Source organism: Salvelinus alpinus, chromosome 2 (assembly GCF_045679555.1).
Source record: "Salvelinus alpinus chromosome 2, SLU_Salpinus.1, whole genome shotgun sequence".
In the NCBI taxonomy this organism is placed as follows: Eukaryota; Metazoa; Chordata; class Actinopteri; order Salmoniformes; family Salmonidae; genus Salvelinus; species Salvelinus alpinus.
Window position 1 is genome coordinate 51,485,580 of NC_092087.1, and position 18,511 is coordinate 51,504,090.

Consider the following 18,511-nt stretch of genomic DNA (forward strand, 5'->3'; position numbering starts at 1 on the left):
CCACATGGACAAAAGGAACACCTATGTGAGAATGCTATTCATTGACTACAGCTCAGCGTTCAACACCATAGTGCCCTCAAATCTCATGACTAAGCTAAAGGCCCTGGGACTAAACACCTTCCTCTGCAACTGGATCCTGGACTTCCTGACAGGCCTCCCCCAGGTGGTAAGGGTAGGTAACAACATACCCGCCACGCTGATCCTCAACACGGTGGAGCCTCAGGGGTGCGTGCTCAGTCCCCTCCTGTACTCCCTGTTCACTCATGACTGCATGGCACGACTCCAACACCATCATTATGTTTGCCGATGACAACAGTGGTAGGCCTGATCACTGACAACGACGAGACAGCCTATAGGGAGGAGGTCAGAGACTTGGCCGTGTGGTGCCAGGTCAACAACCTCTCCCTCAACGTGATCAAGACAAAGGAGATGATTGTGGACTACAGGAAAAAGACAGAGCACACCCCCATTCTCATCAACAGTGCTGCAGATGAACAGGTTGAGAGCTTCAAGTTCCTTGGCGTCCACATCACCAACAAACTATCATGGTCCAGACACACCAAGACAGCCGTGAAGAGGGCACGACAAAACCTGTTCCCCCTCAGGAGACTGAAAATATTTGGCATTCGTCCTCAGAAGGTTCTACAGCTGCACCATCGAGAGCATCCTGACTGGTTGCATCAGTGCCTGGTATGGCAACTGCTCGGCCTCTGACCGCAAGGCACTACAGAGTGTAGCGCGTACGGCCCTGTACATCACTGGGGCCAAGCTTCCTGCCATCCAGGACCTCTATACCAGGCGGTGTCAGAGAAAGGCCCTAAAAATTGTCAGACTCCAGCCACCCTAGTCATAGACTGTTCTCTCTCCTACCATACAGCAAGCAGTACGGGAGCGCAAAATCTTGGTCCAAAAGGCTTCTTAATAGCTTCTACACCCAAGCCATAAGACTCCTGAACAGCTAATCAAATGGCTACCCAGACTATTTGCATTGTCCCCTCCCACACACTTTTACACTGCTGCTACTCTGTTTTATCTATGCATAGTCAATTTAACTCCACCTATATGTACATATTACCTCAATTACCTCGACTAACCTGTGCCCCTCCACATTGACTCTGTACCGGTACCCCCTGTATATAGCCTCGCTGTTATTTTACTGCTGCTCTTTAATTAGTTATTTTTTTACTTAACACTTATTTTTGTTAACTGCATTGTTGATTAAGAGTTTGTAAGTAAGCATTTCACTGTAAGTTCTACACCTGTTGTATTTGGCGCATGTGACAAATAAAATTTGTTTTTTGGTGGCATGACCCTGTATCAATCCCCCCCAATCACTACTAGACTCCTCTTTGCGAGGAGCAGTGATGAGCCCAGACATGACAAGACGGGGTCGGTCGGGGCATGCTAGGGCAGTCCAGGTCTGACGAGTCAATGTCAGATCGAGGCAAGCAGCTTCTGCTTTGCACTTGAGTAGTCAAGACATAACAAGCCGAGCTCGGTGGAGAGGAAACTGCATTCTGGGATAGCGCATAGTGGGGCGAGACCAATGCAACTGCTCACACTGAAGCAGTCCAGACATGACTAGTCAGCTCCCTTTGTACACAGCTGCACACAACTCATTTATATGATGACACGCCACGCTCTGCCATAGGCCTACTTCCTACTTGGAGTATTGCCGTTGTCAATCTATCCATTCCTTCCTTTCTTGACATAATGTTGATATTTGACCATGTTATCATACTGATGTTATCTTCTTTGACCCAAATAATGAAAACCACAGTCTGTTCCCTTTTTGTAAGCTGTTGAATGTTATCCATGTTGCTGGCTGTGACCGACAGTGAGCATACATGTAGCTTTTATAAATAAAGCTTATGTGTATTAGGCCATATTCTATACATATAACATATCTCCACTTTCACCATGATTAAGTCAGGTCTCATGAGAATTAAATAAAGACTCAAGTTGCCCTACATTCTCAAGCTTTGGTGCAAATATCGGCTAATGATGAAACACAAATGGCATCAAATGACAGTTGTCTCCAGCTTAATAAAATCCCTGGTTTCAAAAGGTAAAGTGACAGAATGTAGCAAATTTTCCTGAATGACTCCTGCTTTGCCAAATGTCTTTTCTGTGTTTAGTAACCTTTATTGATTAGATAATTGAGGAAGCTACAGCATGTCACTACAACACTACCTACAGTATGTGGTAAGTAAATACTAAGGCCCTGCCCTGAAACTAACTTTTTGAAACCAACCTACCTGCATAACTATATTTAGGCTTGACTAAGTCGACTCAGGATCCAGTCAAGCCAGAATAATTAGTATGAGAAGAGGAAATGGGGAGTGCGAGGCAGGGTCAAGCAGTATGATGCTTGTCGAGACTAAATAAAGAATATCTGCTGTGATTTGAATGGGCCTGGCTGTCTAAAGCGATATAATTCTTGCGTTGTGGTCGCACTCAGCCCTCTATCCACCCCACCCCGGCAACAAAGCATTGATCAATATGTACTTTTCAGTGAGGTAGAGCTCACTGGACCGCCTTTTGGTTTTATTTCGCATTGTTACAATGTATGCGTTCACAGAACACACTATCATACGGACTTCCAATAAAAAACTATGTAGACATTCCTCCTCTCCCCCTTTCTCACCAGCCCCCCTCGAAAAATGTCCCTCCCTGCCTCCAAGCTAGTTGTGTGAATGTTCTGTCGCTACAAACATTATTGTTTGAGCTCCCATGATGATAGCCATGGAACGTTTATTTTTATTTTTTTTAAATCACCTAGCTTCCCTCTCGGCCTTATCGCGCTCATCACCACAACGATGTTCGCCGTGGAATACTTTGCTATGATAATGTGTGGGACAAACCAAAAGTGCTTGTTTGTGACCAAGTAGTCGGACCTTATTACAACTAAATGAAGCACGCTACACTGTAACTAGTGACAATTTACAGTAGAACAAAAACAAAACTCACCACGACTTCCGTTTGGTTTGCACAATCCTGAATATTTACAGTTGTGCAATTCCTTTCTTCCTTTTTCCACGTTAACCCCGGCCCCTGTCTTCACACCCCAGGAACCAATAGTGTGTGTATGTGGGGTGGGGGGCCTGGGTGATATGAACGATCTGGGACACACCGACAATTTGGAGGCAACAGATCGCAAGTTTGTTTATGTTAACGAATGACTAGAACCGTCCCAAAAATTCCTCAATGTTCCCGAGGGTGTTCCTAACGAATTGGTGTCTCTCCGTCTTCCTTGAGCATAGGGGGCGTGAATCCCACTGTTTATTCGCTGTATCCGGGCGGGTCAGCCGTATCTTTTAGTCCGCCATGTTGTCTGCATTAAGGAGGGATGGGAAGCAGAGAATTCCCAGTCCTGGCCCCTCCTCTCCCTCCCTCCATAGCGCCGATGCGACATCTGGCGGTGAATCTGTGACATCGTCACGAAACCGAGTCAACAACAGCAGCCCTATGCAGAAGAGCAGGAGTCCACCATCTGGTCATGTCTATCACATAGGCTGCGTTTACACAGGCAGCCCAATTCGGATATGTATTTTTTCACTAATTGGTATTTTGACCAATCAGATCTGAAAAATAATATCAGAATTAGGCTGTCTGTGTAAACAACCAATATTGGACAGGCTTATTAATTGCTCATATACTGCACACAATCCCATTTAGTTTACAACAGCAGCTTGCTGTCAACATAGGCCAGTGGTGGTCACTAACCCTGGTCCTGTTAGTGGGTGCAGCCTTTTGCTCCAGCCCACTTAGCCCAGCACTACCACACCAGATTCAACTAATCAAGGTCTTGAGACTTGATGCTCAATTGATAAGTTGAATCAGGTGTAGTGCTAGAACAAAAACAAAATAGGACCACGGTTGGTGGGTGAACCACCGTAAGAGGCTTTACTAAAACTCTCAAACTTAACTCTGGACCACAAAGCCAGTTCCACCCCATTTAAAAAAAAATTGTTCCCCTCTAGTCAGGGACTGATTTAGCCCTGACACCAGGTATGTGCAATTAATTATCTGGTAGAACAGATGACTCAGGGTAAGAGTGAGTACCCCTGTACTAGAATGTAAATGTTTCTGACAACTTCAAAGTTCTAAGATGGAAAACAGCACTGTCCCAATCAGCTTTTTTTCTGTAAATGGTATCCATTTCTGGAACTTCCAGATTACTTTAAAATGTTTGCAAGATTTACATACATTTTACTGGAGGTTTCAAACCCAGCATCACACCGTTGCAATTCAATATTTATGCAACACCTAAATGAACAAAAAACAATTACATTTGTCTGCACTAATGTCAGTCAATATATTCAATTACAACACATTGTGTTAACATTGATTTTCCACACAGTAAAGTATCAGATATAGGAATATGTTTATTACTCATTATGAATGAACAAGTCAATAATGTATATAACACTTATAGTGAATTAAAATAATATACTGATATAATACATGTATCTTGTATGAATATCTAAACAAGGCCCATTCATTGAAGAACACCACTCTGGTAGAGAATGTGACTTACAAGTTCTATACATCTATTGTTGAATGGGAAAACATTTATTTTGGTACCGTTCAAAAGCCTGAAGGTGTCATCCCCATATTGCCTTCTCTTTTATGTAACCGGTCCTCAATTTTATTGTGCGTATTTTACATATTTTATGTATACTCCTCTGGGTTTGTATGCATTTGAGTCTATGGGTGTTAGCTGTTGTTGAGCATGGGTCGGGAGGATTTAATCTGTTGCGCAGCTGCTTGAGTGGTCAATGCAGAGAGACTAGTTTGAAGGGAGTAAAATAAAGTGTGCGTTTGAGAGGCTAGCTCAGACGGCTAGGTTGGCGATGACAGCTCTGGTGAACTCATCGCTTGTGGCATAGCCCCCCAGGTCTCCTGTGCGCACCTGCCACAAATAAAAGAGCAGTGTCACACACACACACACACACAGGCCCAGTTTCCCCAAAAGCAGCTTAAGGCTGCTCATCCTCTGGGAAACTGGGCCCTGGTCCATTCAGGAAAGACAATGGTCCTCACAAATATATACACAAAACATGACTAGTGTGTAAGAGAGCCTTTTTCACCGCCAAACTCAGACACACATTAGTAGGGTAGAGGAATATTGGCTTATGTTGAAGCAACTCAAGTCCATGGTCGTATGTATACATTTACTCATAAAATAGTTAATGACCAAACATACTAAATAAGAATGGATGACTCAGTAATCTACATTTATGGCTAGCGTAGTCTATGTTGGTCTTTCAACAGATGCTGCACCACTCATCCTACGCCTGGAAAACGAAACAATGCGAGTTTAAATCACACCTTTGATTACATTTTTTGTTGTTGAGAAAACAGGCCAACAAACATTTTCCCATCTTTTATTCTTCAGTATTTGACCATGATAATATATTTAAATACCACAAAAATGTCCATCAGCCATTGTAACAGTTAGGGAACAGGGAAGGAGTGTTATTTCAAAGATCCAATATTATAACCACAGTCCTAAAGCCAAAACCATTATAAATAACAACAATTATTTGTCCAGAAGAGCACTTTGAAGCATTTATAATACCTTACCACTTACTGACATAAGCCAATACATTTGAAGTCCCAATGACTGACACATGCCAGTCTAAGTCTCTATTTGAAATGCTACCACTGAGATCATCAACATAACCAATATATAATTGAATGGACTTTTGGCACAAAGTACAAAGCCAGAGGGAACTCAGGCAAGGCTGGTCGTAGGCTGAGGTTCCAGTGGCTTGTTCATTTGCAAATTTAATGATGAAAGAGCTTAGCCTGACTGAACAGCCAAACACGATGGATCTCCAAGGTCACAACTCCAGCAAAAAGCTACCAAGATGGTGACCTCTACGATACACATTATGTGCGTTTTACACAGTGGACAAAATATTAAGACATTATTTTTCTTTTAGTAACTAGTGATGACTAGAGTATGCAGATGAGCGACAATGGATCATTAAAAGGTTCTATGAAGCTAGCTACAGATACCAAACGAAATTGGCTAACGCAACAATATCAAAACATTTGATTGTAAATTCTGAAAATGTTCACCCTTCTCAGGAATGACCTCTACATCCTGCCTCCTTTAAGACAGTGGTGCTGATATGGGTTCGTGAGAAACTTCCATGTTTATGATGACTTCCATGTTTATGATGACTAAAACAGTCTTGACGTGACTGTGCACATAATTAAGGTTGTGATTAAGAAGGCCAGTTAAAAAGGATACCGCAAGATACTGGCAATTAAGCTGTTTTTCTACTTACCCAGAGTCAGATGAACTCATGGATACCATTTGTCTCTGCGTACAGAATTAAGGTAGTTCGAGGTAGTTTCAAGAGCCAATGCTAACTAGCGTTAGCGCAATGACCGGTAGTCTACGCATAAGCTACCACGGTAGCCTTAGTCCAAGCCAAGGAAAGTCTGCACATAGAGTCAAAGGGTTATGAACGACGTACTGTATATGCCTGGCACGACTCAGGACTGTGAAATGGTAGGCCAGATATCCATTGATACAGTGCTGTGGTAGAGATTTCTCAATCGCTTTGGCATTGGTGAATTGTCCTCGTGGCTCGAAACCTGCTTGACCAATACTGCTGAATAACACACGGCCCAACCAGTATGGACTGCGAGGCAGGACTGGTGGAGATCAATGTAATATAAAATCGTATGCTTGTCCACAGCAGAGACAATGAAACAGCTCAGAGATAGGAGGAAGAGTTTGAGTGGAGGGAAAGGGAGTTAGCTGACAAATAGAAAGTAGACTATAGGGAGTTAGTAAAGCAGACAAAACAGAAGATTCTAGAACAGCTTATAGAAGAGTGCAGCCAACAGCAGAGGTAGTACAAAAGAACAGGCTGACACGGAGGAAAAGATAGAAGCAGGAAACAGCACCAAGCAGGGGGTGCTCAGTTGGAGAAAGGGTTCAGCAAGGAAAAGACCGGGAGAAAATAGAAGGCCACAGCATAAATGGACGATTTGGTAAAAAAAACAAAAATGACGATAATGATCTGCTTTGGCCAATAATTTTTGAATTTGAGCAAGAGAGAGAAACTAAATAAAGGATACACCGAGCGCGTAAAGAGGAATATGAAAAGAAAGCGGAGGAGAGAGCTGCCAAGAGTGACGTAAGTGTTAGTTTAGTGGGAAGGTGAGCAAAAAAGTTAGTGGGGTAAAGTTTAGGGAATATGGCAATATTGGGTTTACAGTAAAGGGCAGGGCGTTCAGGGGATCGGGACTTCTTTAGTACATGGGTCGGTGGCGGAGGTTCCCCACAACGGCTTGCACAAAGTCCCCGGTCGTGCTGTAACCACCCAGGTCTCGCGTCCGCACCTGCGACACACACACACGCGCAGACGCACAGGGATAGGGTGCAAGGGAAGAGGAGCAAAGGAGATGGAAAAGGGGAGGGTACTTCAGACACTAGTGGACTGACAAACACCATACTTCACACATTCAGATAACCCGTCCTTCAACACTCAAATTGAAATACCACACTTTGCCCACAACGGCCGTTCTGTCGAACAGAAATCATTCCCCCACACTCCTTCTGCAAAAGGACACCTTCTGTGCCATGGCTGACATGACAGAGCCATACCTTAGCGCAATGGTGTGTTGACCCATGTGCTGCCTAAGAACCATGTTATTAGTTAGGGTTAGTGCTGCTGGTATTAGTTCAAATAAGGTCTGGGACGCACACCACAATTAGTAGGATCTTTGTTACCAGTCAGTTTCTATGGTTACAGAGCTGTGTTCCGTCACCTCACTGTGCCGGCTGAGAACAAGGACAATGTTTAGCAGGACACACACAGAGAGGGGTGTATACGACGCCACCCACGTCGACATCCATAATCAAAAGGCTCCCTCACACACACACACACACACGGATATGGGTTATCGATTGTTAGGTGTAATTTCATGGCTAAATGCAATTTGAGAGAGTCATGAATTGATGTTTGGATCAGAGTATTTGTCTTTTTTGAATTGACCCACAAAATGCATGGACAAATATGTTATGTTGCTAGAACACTGTTCTTAACCATTCAACTTTAGAATTAGTCATACACTGTATGCGTTTAGACAAACACTCACTCTCCAACACACATGTGCATGCACACAAACCAATAAGATTGAACAGGACGTTGATACAATAGTCACACACACACTTACCTTGCCCTGTTTGATGACCTTCCTGACAGCATCTGACACCATATTGGAGTGGTATTCCAGGCTGTAACACAAAACACAGTCAGTAGAGATTGTGTGCGCGCACACACGCTACACATGTCCCATTGGGAGCAGTGCCCACTCACTTGAGGTGATGGAGCATGTTGGCAGCACTGAGCAGCATGGCCGTGGGGTTGGCGATGTTCCTGCCTACAGCCTGGGCAAAGGGGTGCCGCGCTCCCTAAGAAGGAGAGGAAATGTTTATTTTCAGGCTATTTTACACATGCTTATTGTAGCACTCTACTGATGGTTGAACGTCTAATATAACAAGTGTATGATTGCAGCTGACTGGTTAAGACGGATCTCCGGCAGACAGACACTCACGGTCTCAAACACGGCGTACTCGGCGCTGTAGCTCTCTCCTGGCACCACTCCTGCCCCGCCGACCAGCCCAGCGGCCAGGTTGTCAATGATGTTGCCATAAAGGTTGGGCATCACCAGCACGTCAAACTGGTATGGGTTCTGGACCAGCTACAGAGAGAGGGTGCATTTTTGAGTGAGAGACAGAGAGAGAGAAAGAGACAGAGAGCGCAAGAGAGAGAGCGAGGCATACCTGCATGCAACAGTTGTCTATGATGATGTTCTCATATTTGATCTTGGGATACAGCTCTGCCACCTCAGCACAGCACTGTAAGAACAGGCCATCTGCAAGCTTCCTGTAGAAAGACAGAAGGAGACAAAATCAGATGTAGAATGGACATGTCAGTGCAATGGTTCCCAAGTTCCTTGCGCTGTAACGTACCTAAAGCCATTTGAATTAAAAACATTTTTTTTTAAATAATTAACAGCTACACAAACACTGTGCGTTTCTGATTCCACGTGTTGAGTCGGGACCACCTCCGTCCACCATCCTTAGCAGGGCTTGACATTCATTTAAGTTATTGTTACATCTGTCATTCGGGCAAGTAGGACAGATTTTTGTCTGAAAGCTCCAGTCGCTTCACCACACACACAAAACAAAGTCTAACACCATGCGCCAAAAAAGGTGCCTGAAAATTGTGTTGTATGATGCAAGGAACCACTTTACAAAATAACATTTATCATCATCATACAGAGAATCAGGACAAAAAGTAATCACGGTATTAACCCATTTTGGTCAATAACAATAAATATCAGAAATATTTATTTTTAATGCAGTTGCTTTCCATTAGTGGCAGACTTTTTACAGTGCCAAGTAAGACATGAAAGAAGTTAGCCATTTCATCTAACATGTTCAGGGAATGCATGTTGAATATTTTGATGTGCAACAATAGGATCCAGAATGAGCAGATTTCTGCATCTTCATACATTCTGTTTTGCATATTGGCCTAGGCTATATGCTACATAATTCACCACCTGAGGAAGTGGGAATTCAAAACACATTAGCTAGATTTCTAACCGTAAATATATTGTTGCTAGATAGCCATGTAATTGATCTAAGAGTAAATTCAATGTCCAACAAATTGTTTATTTATCCCCCCCCCCAGTATTTCCTCAATATTGAGAGTCGAGAAAAAAATGTATATTCAGAGACTAGCTGAGACTCCTCTCTCTAACAGCATTTATACATGCTAATAGCTAAATAGATGTCGGCTCGGGTATTTGAACCAGCAACCTTTCATCTCTAACCACTAGGCTACCTGCCGCCGTAGTTCAGTACCGAGACAGCTAGCAAGACGTGGCTATATGGTTGTAATTGGCTATCTAATTAGTCTGTCTCTCTCCTCGAGCAACGGTACATGACTGTACAAACCCTGTTTGCTGACCAAAAAGTAGCCGCAACTGGGCAAATAACTCACTAACTAGCAAGGAATATCAACAACCCGCCTCTGGGTTTGATCTCAAAAGTGCATCTCGCGACCGCAGGTGATTAAAAAACCCTTGTACCTTAATGCAATTCAAAAATTCTACTCATGCGCTTTACAGAGATAGGTAAAACAGTGTGCAGCATCGTCTACAGAGGAAGATTTGATCAGAGTAATTGTTTGACAGTGATTGTGTGATATTTTTTTACTTGTCCATTCAAACAACTTAAAATCTATAATCTGCTTGCCCCACAACTATATATTTTTTTACTTGTCCCGGACAAGAGGGCAAGTGTTAATGTCGAGCCCTACATAAACAGTTGGGTTGGCTGTAGTTGGATAGATGTGTAGAAGCCTTTAAAATGAGGTTGCTTATTTGGCAGCGAGACTCACATGATGTTGGCCTTGTGGACCGCCGTGACCTTGCTGCGACCCTTCTTGGTGGCGTAGTCGAAGGCAAACTTGGCGATGCGCCGAGACTTCTCCCTAGTGATGATCTTCAGACATTCAATCACTCCAGGCACGCTCTGAGAGACAGAGGGCACAGAGTTCAGACCAGGACACACTTCCATCTGACCATGGTTTGACCATGGTGTTGGAGTGCTTAAATGTGGTCATTTTCTGCCCAGTGTACACAGGCACACGGCGATGCGGACAGGAGCTTGATTTGGCCTCTGCATGCCTCCGGAGGCTCTGCAATTGCGTCAAACCCTCCAATACGAAGCCTCCGCCCACATTTTCGGATCAAGCCTAAATTGGCTTTTAGGCGTGAATGTTGAAATTAAATTGGGATCCTTAACGTTAAGATAAATCCCTAACCGATTTCAATTTCCACAACAACTAAGAGTGTTGGAGTGGGAGGCTCAACTTCTCCCGTTTAGTTTTCCTGGCTACCACACTGAACAGCGTGAAGCAAACCCGTGCACAGATACTGTGTGACTGTGTGAGAGCGAAGTGTTGCTCATCTCAATATCCTAGCCTATTCATTGATGATAGGCCCTGCTTTACTGAAGTTGTGAGCCCAAAAATGGCGAGGTACAGCATTTCATTGCGAGAGACAGCTTTGGACTGCCGATAGATTGGTCTAGTGCACGGTTCTGACTGGCTGCCTGGTAGCCGACCTTCCTATACTGTGCACCTCCCCTCTCTCCACCCTCGCCATGAAAGATGAGTGTTTGTGTTCTCGGAAGTACACCAACTAATCAGTGTCCTCCATTCCAAAAAATACTGAATCCTACGAGTTGATTCCAGGCGGAATAGAATCTTAACACTCATAAATGGGAGTCGATACCGGGAGTCAACGGACCAATTATTTTGGAATCTATTCTCCACCACGTCATCATTGTTAACAGTAGGAAAAATGGCAGAGAAAGTTAAATGAGAAGTAAATGCAAACTTTGCGAGGTGGAATTGAGGTACAGTAATCGTAGTACAGCTGCAATGCTTAACCATCTGAAAGGGATGCACCCTGAGACCCAAACGGTTGTCAGCAGCAGCACGGCTGCATTGTAAATTCATGTGGAATTCTATACATTTTTCTTAGCGTTTTAACGGAAAAAAGTAGCGCCCGCTTTACTTAAAGTAACTAATATTATTACTCAAACTTTAAAAGTAATGTTACAGTAATAATATTACTTTTGAGTAACAGAGTAATGTAACGCATTACTTTTGAAACACGTTACACCAACACTGGTTGTGATAGATGATTTCATGTAAAAATGTGTGTATTACCCATACAACCAACTAAACATGGTTAGATTTCAAATGAGGACTGGGTAAACTGGTTTTAGCTAGCCAGGCCGGGGGAGTGGCAATTTCCATTTAGGACCAATGAAATGGTCATAAGTGGGCAAACTTCACCCACCTAACACCCTAGTCGAGCTGAAACCAACACACCCATTAGTTGTGGCAGTGTGTGGTGATGTACCTCGTGCTCCAGAGAGCTGTACTCTCCCTCAGTCTGCTCTCGGATGATGACCAGGTCCAGGTTGTTGTGGCGGGTGCTATAGCCAGGCAGGCTGTTCACGTGTACCACATTTGCAAACAGGTCCAGCCTACGCCTGAGCAGAGCACAGGAGGGAGAGGCTCACTAATAAGGACAGCCAGCCACACACTAAGAGTTCTCATAACAATAATAATTTATTGTGTTGGATTCATGCTAGCGCTAGATCTATTATGGCCTTACCTAATTTTCATCTCAAAGCCAGCCAGCTCCCCTTTGAACTCCATGGGGGTGTTAATCTTTCCTGCACACATGGAGAAAAGAAAAACACTCAGTCAGAACACACTGATATGGTAAAAGCAGACAAGAGGAATCAAATCCCCAACAGAGGAGACAAGTTAGTTACCTTTCATGGCCACCCTGTTGGTCTTCATGGAGGCCAACACCTGCTCCAGCTTCTCGTCGCTGTCCATATGTTGCACCTCACTTAGGTGGAACTCCTCAAACTCCACTGGGACGTCACCCGCCTGGAGAGGGAGGGAGGGAAGGAAGGAAAGAGAAAGGCAGGGTTAAGGGTAGAACCAAGGAAATAAGACAAGGGGACGAGAAACAGGATGGACATATCGAGGATAAATAAAAGGAGTGAGCGAATGAAGGCAGGCCCCAAAAAAATTGTTTAAGACTCCAGTCACACAAGTCATAGACTGTTCGCACGGCAAGTGGTACCGGAGTGCCAAGTCTAGGACCAAAAGGCTCTTACCCCCAGGCCATAAGACTGCTGAAGAATTAATCAAATGGCCACCCAGACTATTTACATTGACCCCCCACATCCCCTTTGTTTTTATTATCTATGTATAGTCACTTTACCACTACCTACATGTACAAATTACCTCAAATAACCTGTACCTCAGCACATTGACTTGGTACCGGTACCCCCTGTATATAGCCTCGTTATTTTATTGTGTTACTTTTTCTTAACTCTATTTCTTGAACTGCATCATTGGTTAAGGGCTCGTAAGTAAGCATTTCACGGTAACGTCTACACCTGTGCTATTTGGCGCGTGTGACAAATAAAATTTGATTTGATTTGAATGGACTATAAACGTTATGAATTAGTCTTGCATATTCAGTTATCAATGAACACAGAAAGTATTGGATTGAGCGCAGTGCATGGTTCTGGCAAAAGTGAATTCCATTCCCACATGGGCCACATAATGTGTGTATTGACTGCTGAGACAGGGTCACAAGCATGAGGGTGAGGTGGGGTGGTGGCCTAAGTAATAGCATACCTGGGGGAGAATGTGCTAAGGAGATGAGTCAGCTATATGTCAACAGAGGGACAACACATCCACACCAATCTGCACTCTCAGTCACATTGTCACTCCAGGTCAGCATTGAGAAAGTGGAGCCACCATAATGTACATACCTTGAACACCTCCTTGACGGCAGTCATCAGTTCAGGTCCTACTCCGTCCCCGGGCACCATGGTGACTTTGAATGTGGCGTCGGCGCGGGCCGGGGGTGCCTCAGGCCCACCCAGACTGGCGGTCATATTGAGGGACCGGGCAGCCAGCTGCTGCCACCACGGACCGGTGCCAGTAAGGCCCTAGACCAGGACACAATAGTTAATTAGTAGGTCCACTGTATAAAGTAAGCATAATCAGATGGTCTGGTTGTCGTTATAGCTAATGTGTATTATCTGCCAGTGGCTTTATTCTTTTTTTTTTTTATCATTCTATAAACATTTTGGATATGCTTGGTCGGTCATTTTCAACATACTTTCGTGTCTTCTTCATCAGCAAACTACACCATACCTAAACACACTTTCATTCTAAATGTAAAAATGTTGGCATGAACAGAGACTGTCACGTGGAATGTACGTCACGATTATCAGACAATTACAACAGACTTTAACTAGCCAGCTAACCCTGCTTATACAATGTCGAAAAGCTGTTGCGTACCATTATGTTTGAACAACAGGAGAAAAAGTCAACCAAATCAAGTTTAATCAACTGTCCAAGGACCAGGTTAGACGAACCTCTTGATTTCAGGCTATTACGGTGTGATGAAGTAAAGCTGTGGGCTCCGGTTACTTATTACATGTGTGTTCGAAGCACTGCATCACCGGTAGGTTGGTCACACTTGTTTGTATCCAACTAGCTACAGTATGTGTATTGCGGAACGCTTGCTAGTTAACTTGCAGTAAGGACTAGTGATCTGTATCTGTCGAAATAACAACTATAATATTCTTCTACATTTGGAAATGTATGCAAAACTGGAGATTCCACCAAGTAGGTGTAGATATGGCAATAGGCTACTTTGGGACATTTGGCAGGGTTGTCTCCCCAGCTGGTCTCCGGCAAGTTGAAAGGACATACAGAGCATTTGGAAAGTATTCAGACCTCTTGACTTTTCCCATATTTTGTTACATTACAGTATTATTAGAAAATGGATGAACGTTTTTTTCCCTCAATATACACACACAATACCCCATAATGACAACATTCCACAGGCCACAATCAATAGTCTGAACAACTATGCGAAGGAGATGTGTTTCATGCTGCATGAAGCAAATGGTGGTCACACCTGATACTGACTGGTTCTCTGATCCACGACCCTACCTTTATTTTTAAACCTCTATGGGATCGGTGTCCCTATACCGGGACAGTTGATGCTAACGTACGCGAATGTGACCTTGTAAGTAACAGCAAACTTTCCAGGACATAGACATGTCTTATATGGGACAAACAATAGACATGTCTTACATGTCTTAACCTAACTGCACTGTCCAATATACAGTAGCTATTACAGTGAAAAAAGACCATGCTATTGTTTGAGGAGTGCGCACAACAACTTTTATCACAGCAACTGGTTTGATACATACACATCTGAAGGTAAATAATGTACTTACATTCAGTAATCTTTTTCTGATTTGTCATCCTGAGGGTCTCTGAGATAAAATGTAGCACAGTTTTGTTTGATAAAATCTATTTTTATATTCAAATATAGGAATTGGGTTCTACAGTTTGAACCCCTGCTGTCTCTGGCTCCACACCCACCCCGCCCGGCCATCTAGATGTGTGAAAGTTAGCGTATAAGCTAATGATCCATCATGTATGACATTCCTGGGAGTGTGTAAACTTACAAAAATGATATGGTAATACAAAATGTATGTTCTCCATAGTTATGTACTTGAAAAATGTATCAATTGACCAATTCGGCACATTTGGGCAGACTTGATACAAAATAGTGTGCAGTATTGCAATGCGTCACTGGATCGACACTGCTGCCATCTAGTGGCCAAAATCTAAATTGTGCTAAAACTGCAATATTATATTATGGCCTTTCTCTTACATTTCAAAGATGATGGGAAAAAAAGAAAAGAGAACACATGTTTTTTGATTTTTATTATCTTTTACCAGATCTAACGTGTTATTCTCCTACATTAATTTCACATTTCCACAAACTTCAAAGTGTTTCCTTTCAAATGGTATCAAGAATATGCATATCCTTGCTTCAGGTCCTGAGCTACAGGCAGTTAGATTTGGGTGTGTCATTTTATGCAAAAAATTGAAAAAAAGGGTCCGATCCTTAAGAGGTTTTAAGCTGTCTGTGACCAACAGATGCATATCTGTATTCCCAGTCATGTGAAATCATTTACATTACATTTAAGTCATTTAGCAGACGCTCTTATCCAGAGCGACTTACAAATTGGAAAGTTCATACATATTCATCCTGGTCCCCCCGTGGGGAATGAACCCACAACCCTGGCGTTGCAAGCGCCATGCTCTACCAACTGAGCCACACGGGACCACAAATCCATAGATTTGCGTCTAATGAATTTGTTTAAATTGACTGATTTTCTTATATGAACTGTAACTCAGTAAAATCGTTGAAATATAGTTACGCGACATATCTAAGAGTAGCAAATTAGATTAACTTATCTCGTTAGCCAGCCAGCTAACATCAGCTTACGCTAGTATAATGTGATAGCTTTACCATCTGTGTTAGCAGGTCGGGTAAGAAATTAGTGGCAGAATAAGTATTATGCAAATAATTTGTTGTTGTGACAGTAAAGTATGTTAATAATGACATGTGAGGCTGCTGAGAAGGTTAATTGAAGATGACCAACAACAACAAAAAACGTGTCAGTTTACTTAGGAAGCTGCCAAAGTTAGGCTACTTACATGGGAGTAACCGGAGTACCCTACTGCATACTACATACACCTACTCAGGGTGTGGTCACGTTTAGCCACATCTATTCCACAAGTTTAAGTCCATTTGCACATTTTTCATGCGACTGACATGCGGTAATGATAAATAGCTTAAATAGCTTACAGTTCTTGGAATCTGTTTTAATTGTGATAGGCTCATGTTTTACCTGTACTGCATTACCCCAATACTTATTTTGCCAGTAAGCTACCCAGTACTGGACCATAACTGTACTGACTTTCACCCCTGGGTTTAACCTACTAACCTAATATGCCAGACATACACCACACGATTTTGTCACGTTTATGCAGTCCCAGACTCATTTTCATGATCGAGGTGAAATCCTTTGAACTTTGGCTAGGATCAGTATGTCGGGAATCGCTTAATTTGACTTGGTTAAGGACGCACCGACGATGGCTGTTCCATTTTCCAGACCCCTGTTGGATGTCCAGATAATTTTCTGACATGTCAGAAGTGTTGGTCATGTATCTTGTAGTGTGAGCAGTGCTACGAAGCGATTGGGCAAGGACCGCTGCCAATAGCCAATGAGCACTCAGCATTTGAGACCAAACAATGACAGCGAAGAGAATAGCTACAACACCCACCGTGTGGACAGAGGTGATGGAAGACAGATTAGTGGAGCTGTGGAGAACGCAGCTGCCTTTTCGATGGGCCAGTTCATTTTACTTGGCCCGGTGCTACGGACGAGCGGCGTTAACTAATTTTAGACAATTCCATTGGTCCTTAAGTGAAACCTCCACCCAAATGGGGCACGGGCCATGCAAAACTAACTCCACCAAAAATATATGAAATAATATATGAAATTAAGTCCATATTCTGAGCCTCTGACTCTCTTTATGTTTCTGCACAGTAATAAAAGCAGCTCAGTGTTTGCGTATCGGCATTTTTTTCCTCTGGCAACTAAGAAAACGCAGGGGGGTGAACTAGACTAGGTTATCATCTTAGCGTAACGTGAGCACCCACGTCCTGGGTTTTAAGATGGATGGAATGAAAGGTTTGGGACTGGGAAATTGGAAAATGTGGGCACGTTCAAGTTGTTCAAATTTTATAAATCGTGTAACGTTACTAGTGTATGCCCAGCATAACTGAAGCTGATAACAATGAGACATCAATCCGTTAGCAGGTTGTTCATTGATACGTCGTTATATTGCTGGTTAACGTTAGTGACAACAGTCAATGGCATGTGAATGCGACATCCATTCAATTTCAACCTCAACCTGGCTGCGTATCTTAGTTAGCTAGGTAGGTAACCGACTAGCCGTATTGTAGTTATGATAACTAACGTTAGCTTTCTGTCTGTAATTTACCAGTCCTATGAGCTAGCCAGCTATGGACATTATCCTGTCGCATTACCATTGGTGACTAACGTTATAAACTGCTTAATATAAATTCCCCTAACAAAACAACGGTAGTCATCAATAACACATACGAAAAGTTTTACGTCACACGAAACACTGTCCACAATTTGATGGCTGTAAACATCATCTACCGACTCACCTTGGCCAATGTTACAACGCTTCCTCTCAAGGCGGCAGCCATCATGATCCACAAACCAGAAAGAATGTGGAGGAAATGAATTCTTCTTCGATGAGGTTTAAGCGCAGTTGGCATCCAATAAATGTTGTATTGCCGCCACCTACTACACTGGAGTACAACTTCCTTACACTTTGGTTGAAAAAATAAATAAACAAATACCCTACCATCTAACGCTACACTCACAAAAAAACTTACTCCACTAATTAAATCTATTTAGTCCTACCTCAGGCCAACCACCTGAAAGGATGGGACACCACCACTTAACACACCCTGTAACTCTTCTGATGTCAAGTCTCGCACACCCAAATACCTCTCTGCAGCTGCCACCACAACCTCCATTTTCTGTGACTTACGTTCCATCCCTGCAGTAAAGTTGATAACCATTGCTATAAATGCTAAAAATCCAATCTTACTGAAACATATATCACTTGTTGGCCTATCCCTCTGTACTGGTACAGATCTACTACTCACACCACTCCTCTCACGACCCTTCCCCCTTGACCCATCTTCCTCTACTTTCTTCGCTGCCTCAGCATATGACAACTTCTGCACTACTCTAACTCTGGAACCTGCCTCTCTCGCACAGGACATTTCTGCACTCGATCTTGATCTTTAAATTCTTCTTCTATGATATCATGGTGGTCTATAAACAAACGTGTAAAGTGCATGCCACCACCTACTGTGCTGGAATATACGATCAATCATGATCTGCCCAATTCTGTACTACCATGGAAATTAAAAACCAAATAAATCC

General features: G+C 43.1%; 2 protein-coding genes across 5 annotated transcripts in view; both read right to left on the bottom strand.

The window, feature by feature from the left end:
- Positions 1–3,341, bottom strand: part of LOC139543408 (receptor-type tyrosine-protein phosphatase alpha-like) — a 51,531-nt gene extending 48,190 nt beyond the window's left edge. For all 3 annotated transcript variants that reach the window (XM_071349536.1, XM_071349532.1, XM_071349524.1), the window contains exon 1: positions 2,971–3,341. The gene's annotated coding sequence lies outside the window, so the exon portion shown is untranslated. The remainder of the gene's footprint in view (positions 1–2,970) is intronic.
- Positions 3,342–4,368: 1,027 nt separating this feature from the next.
- Positions 4,369–17,870, bottom strand: idh3b (isocitrate dehydrogenase (NAD(+)) 3 non-catalytic subunit beta). Of its 2 annotated transcripts, XM_071384115.1 has the most exons (12): positions 17,719–17,870; positions 13,415–13,594; positions 12,395–12,515; positions 12,232–12,292; positions 11,974–12,106; positions 10,440–10,573; positions 8,816–8,918; positions 8,587–8,733; positions 8,349–8,443; positions 8,206–8,266; positions 7,243–7,368; positions 4,369–4,915 (listed from the first exon to the last, which is right to left on the bottom strand). In XM_071384115.1, exons 1-11 carry the CDS (start codon positions 17,830–17,832, stop codon positions 7,279–7,281), a joined length of 1,239 nt encoding a protein of 412 aa, XP_071240216.1. In that variant the 5' UTR covers positions 17,833–17,870; the 3' UTR covers positions 4,369–4,915; positions 7,243–7,278. The 2 variants fall into 2 exon arrangements, with proteins under 2 accessions (XP_071240216.1, XP_071240223.1); XM_071384122.1 differs by lacking the exon at positions 7,243–7,368.
- Positions 17,871–18,511: the final 641 nt, after the last annotated feature.

Bases quoted from the DNA above. Each gene is read 5' to 3' on its own strand.
- idh3b (XM_071384115.1), bottom strand. From the start codon at position 17,832: ATGCCAACTGCGCTTAAACCTCATCGAAGAAGAATTCATTTCCTCCAC. The intron at 12,293-12,394 runs GTAACTAACTTG...CCATGTGTGCAG, and splicing joins CAACAGGGTGGCCATGAAAG to GAAAGATTAACACCCCCATG. The intron at 7,369-8,205 runs GTAAGTGTGTGT...TGTGTGTCGCAG, and splicing joins AGGTCATCAAACAGGGCAAG to GTGCGGACGCGAGACCTGGG.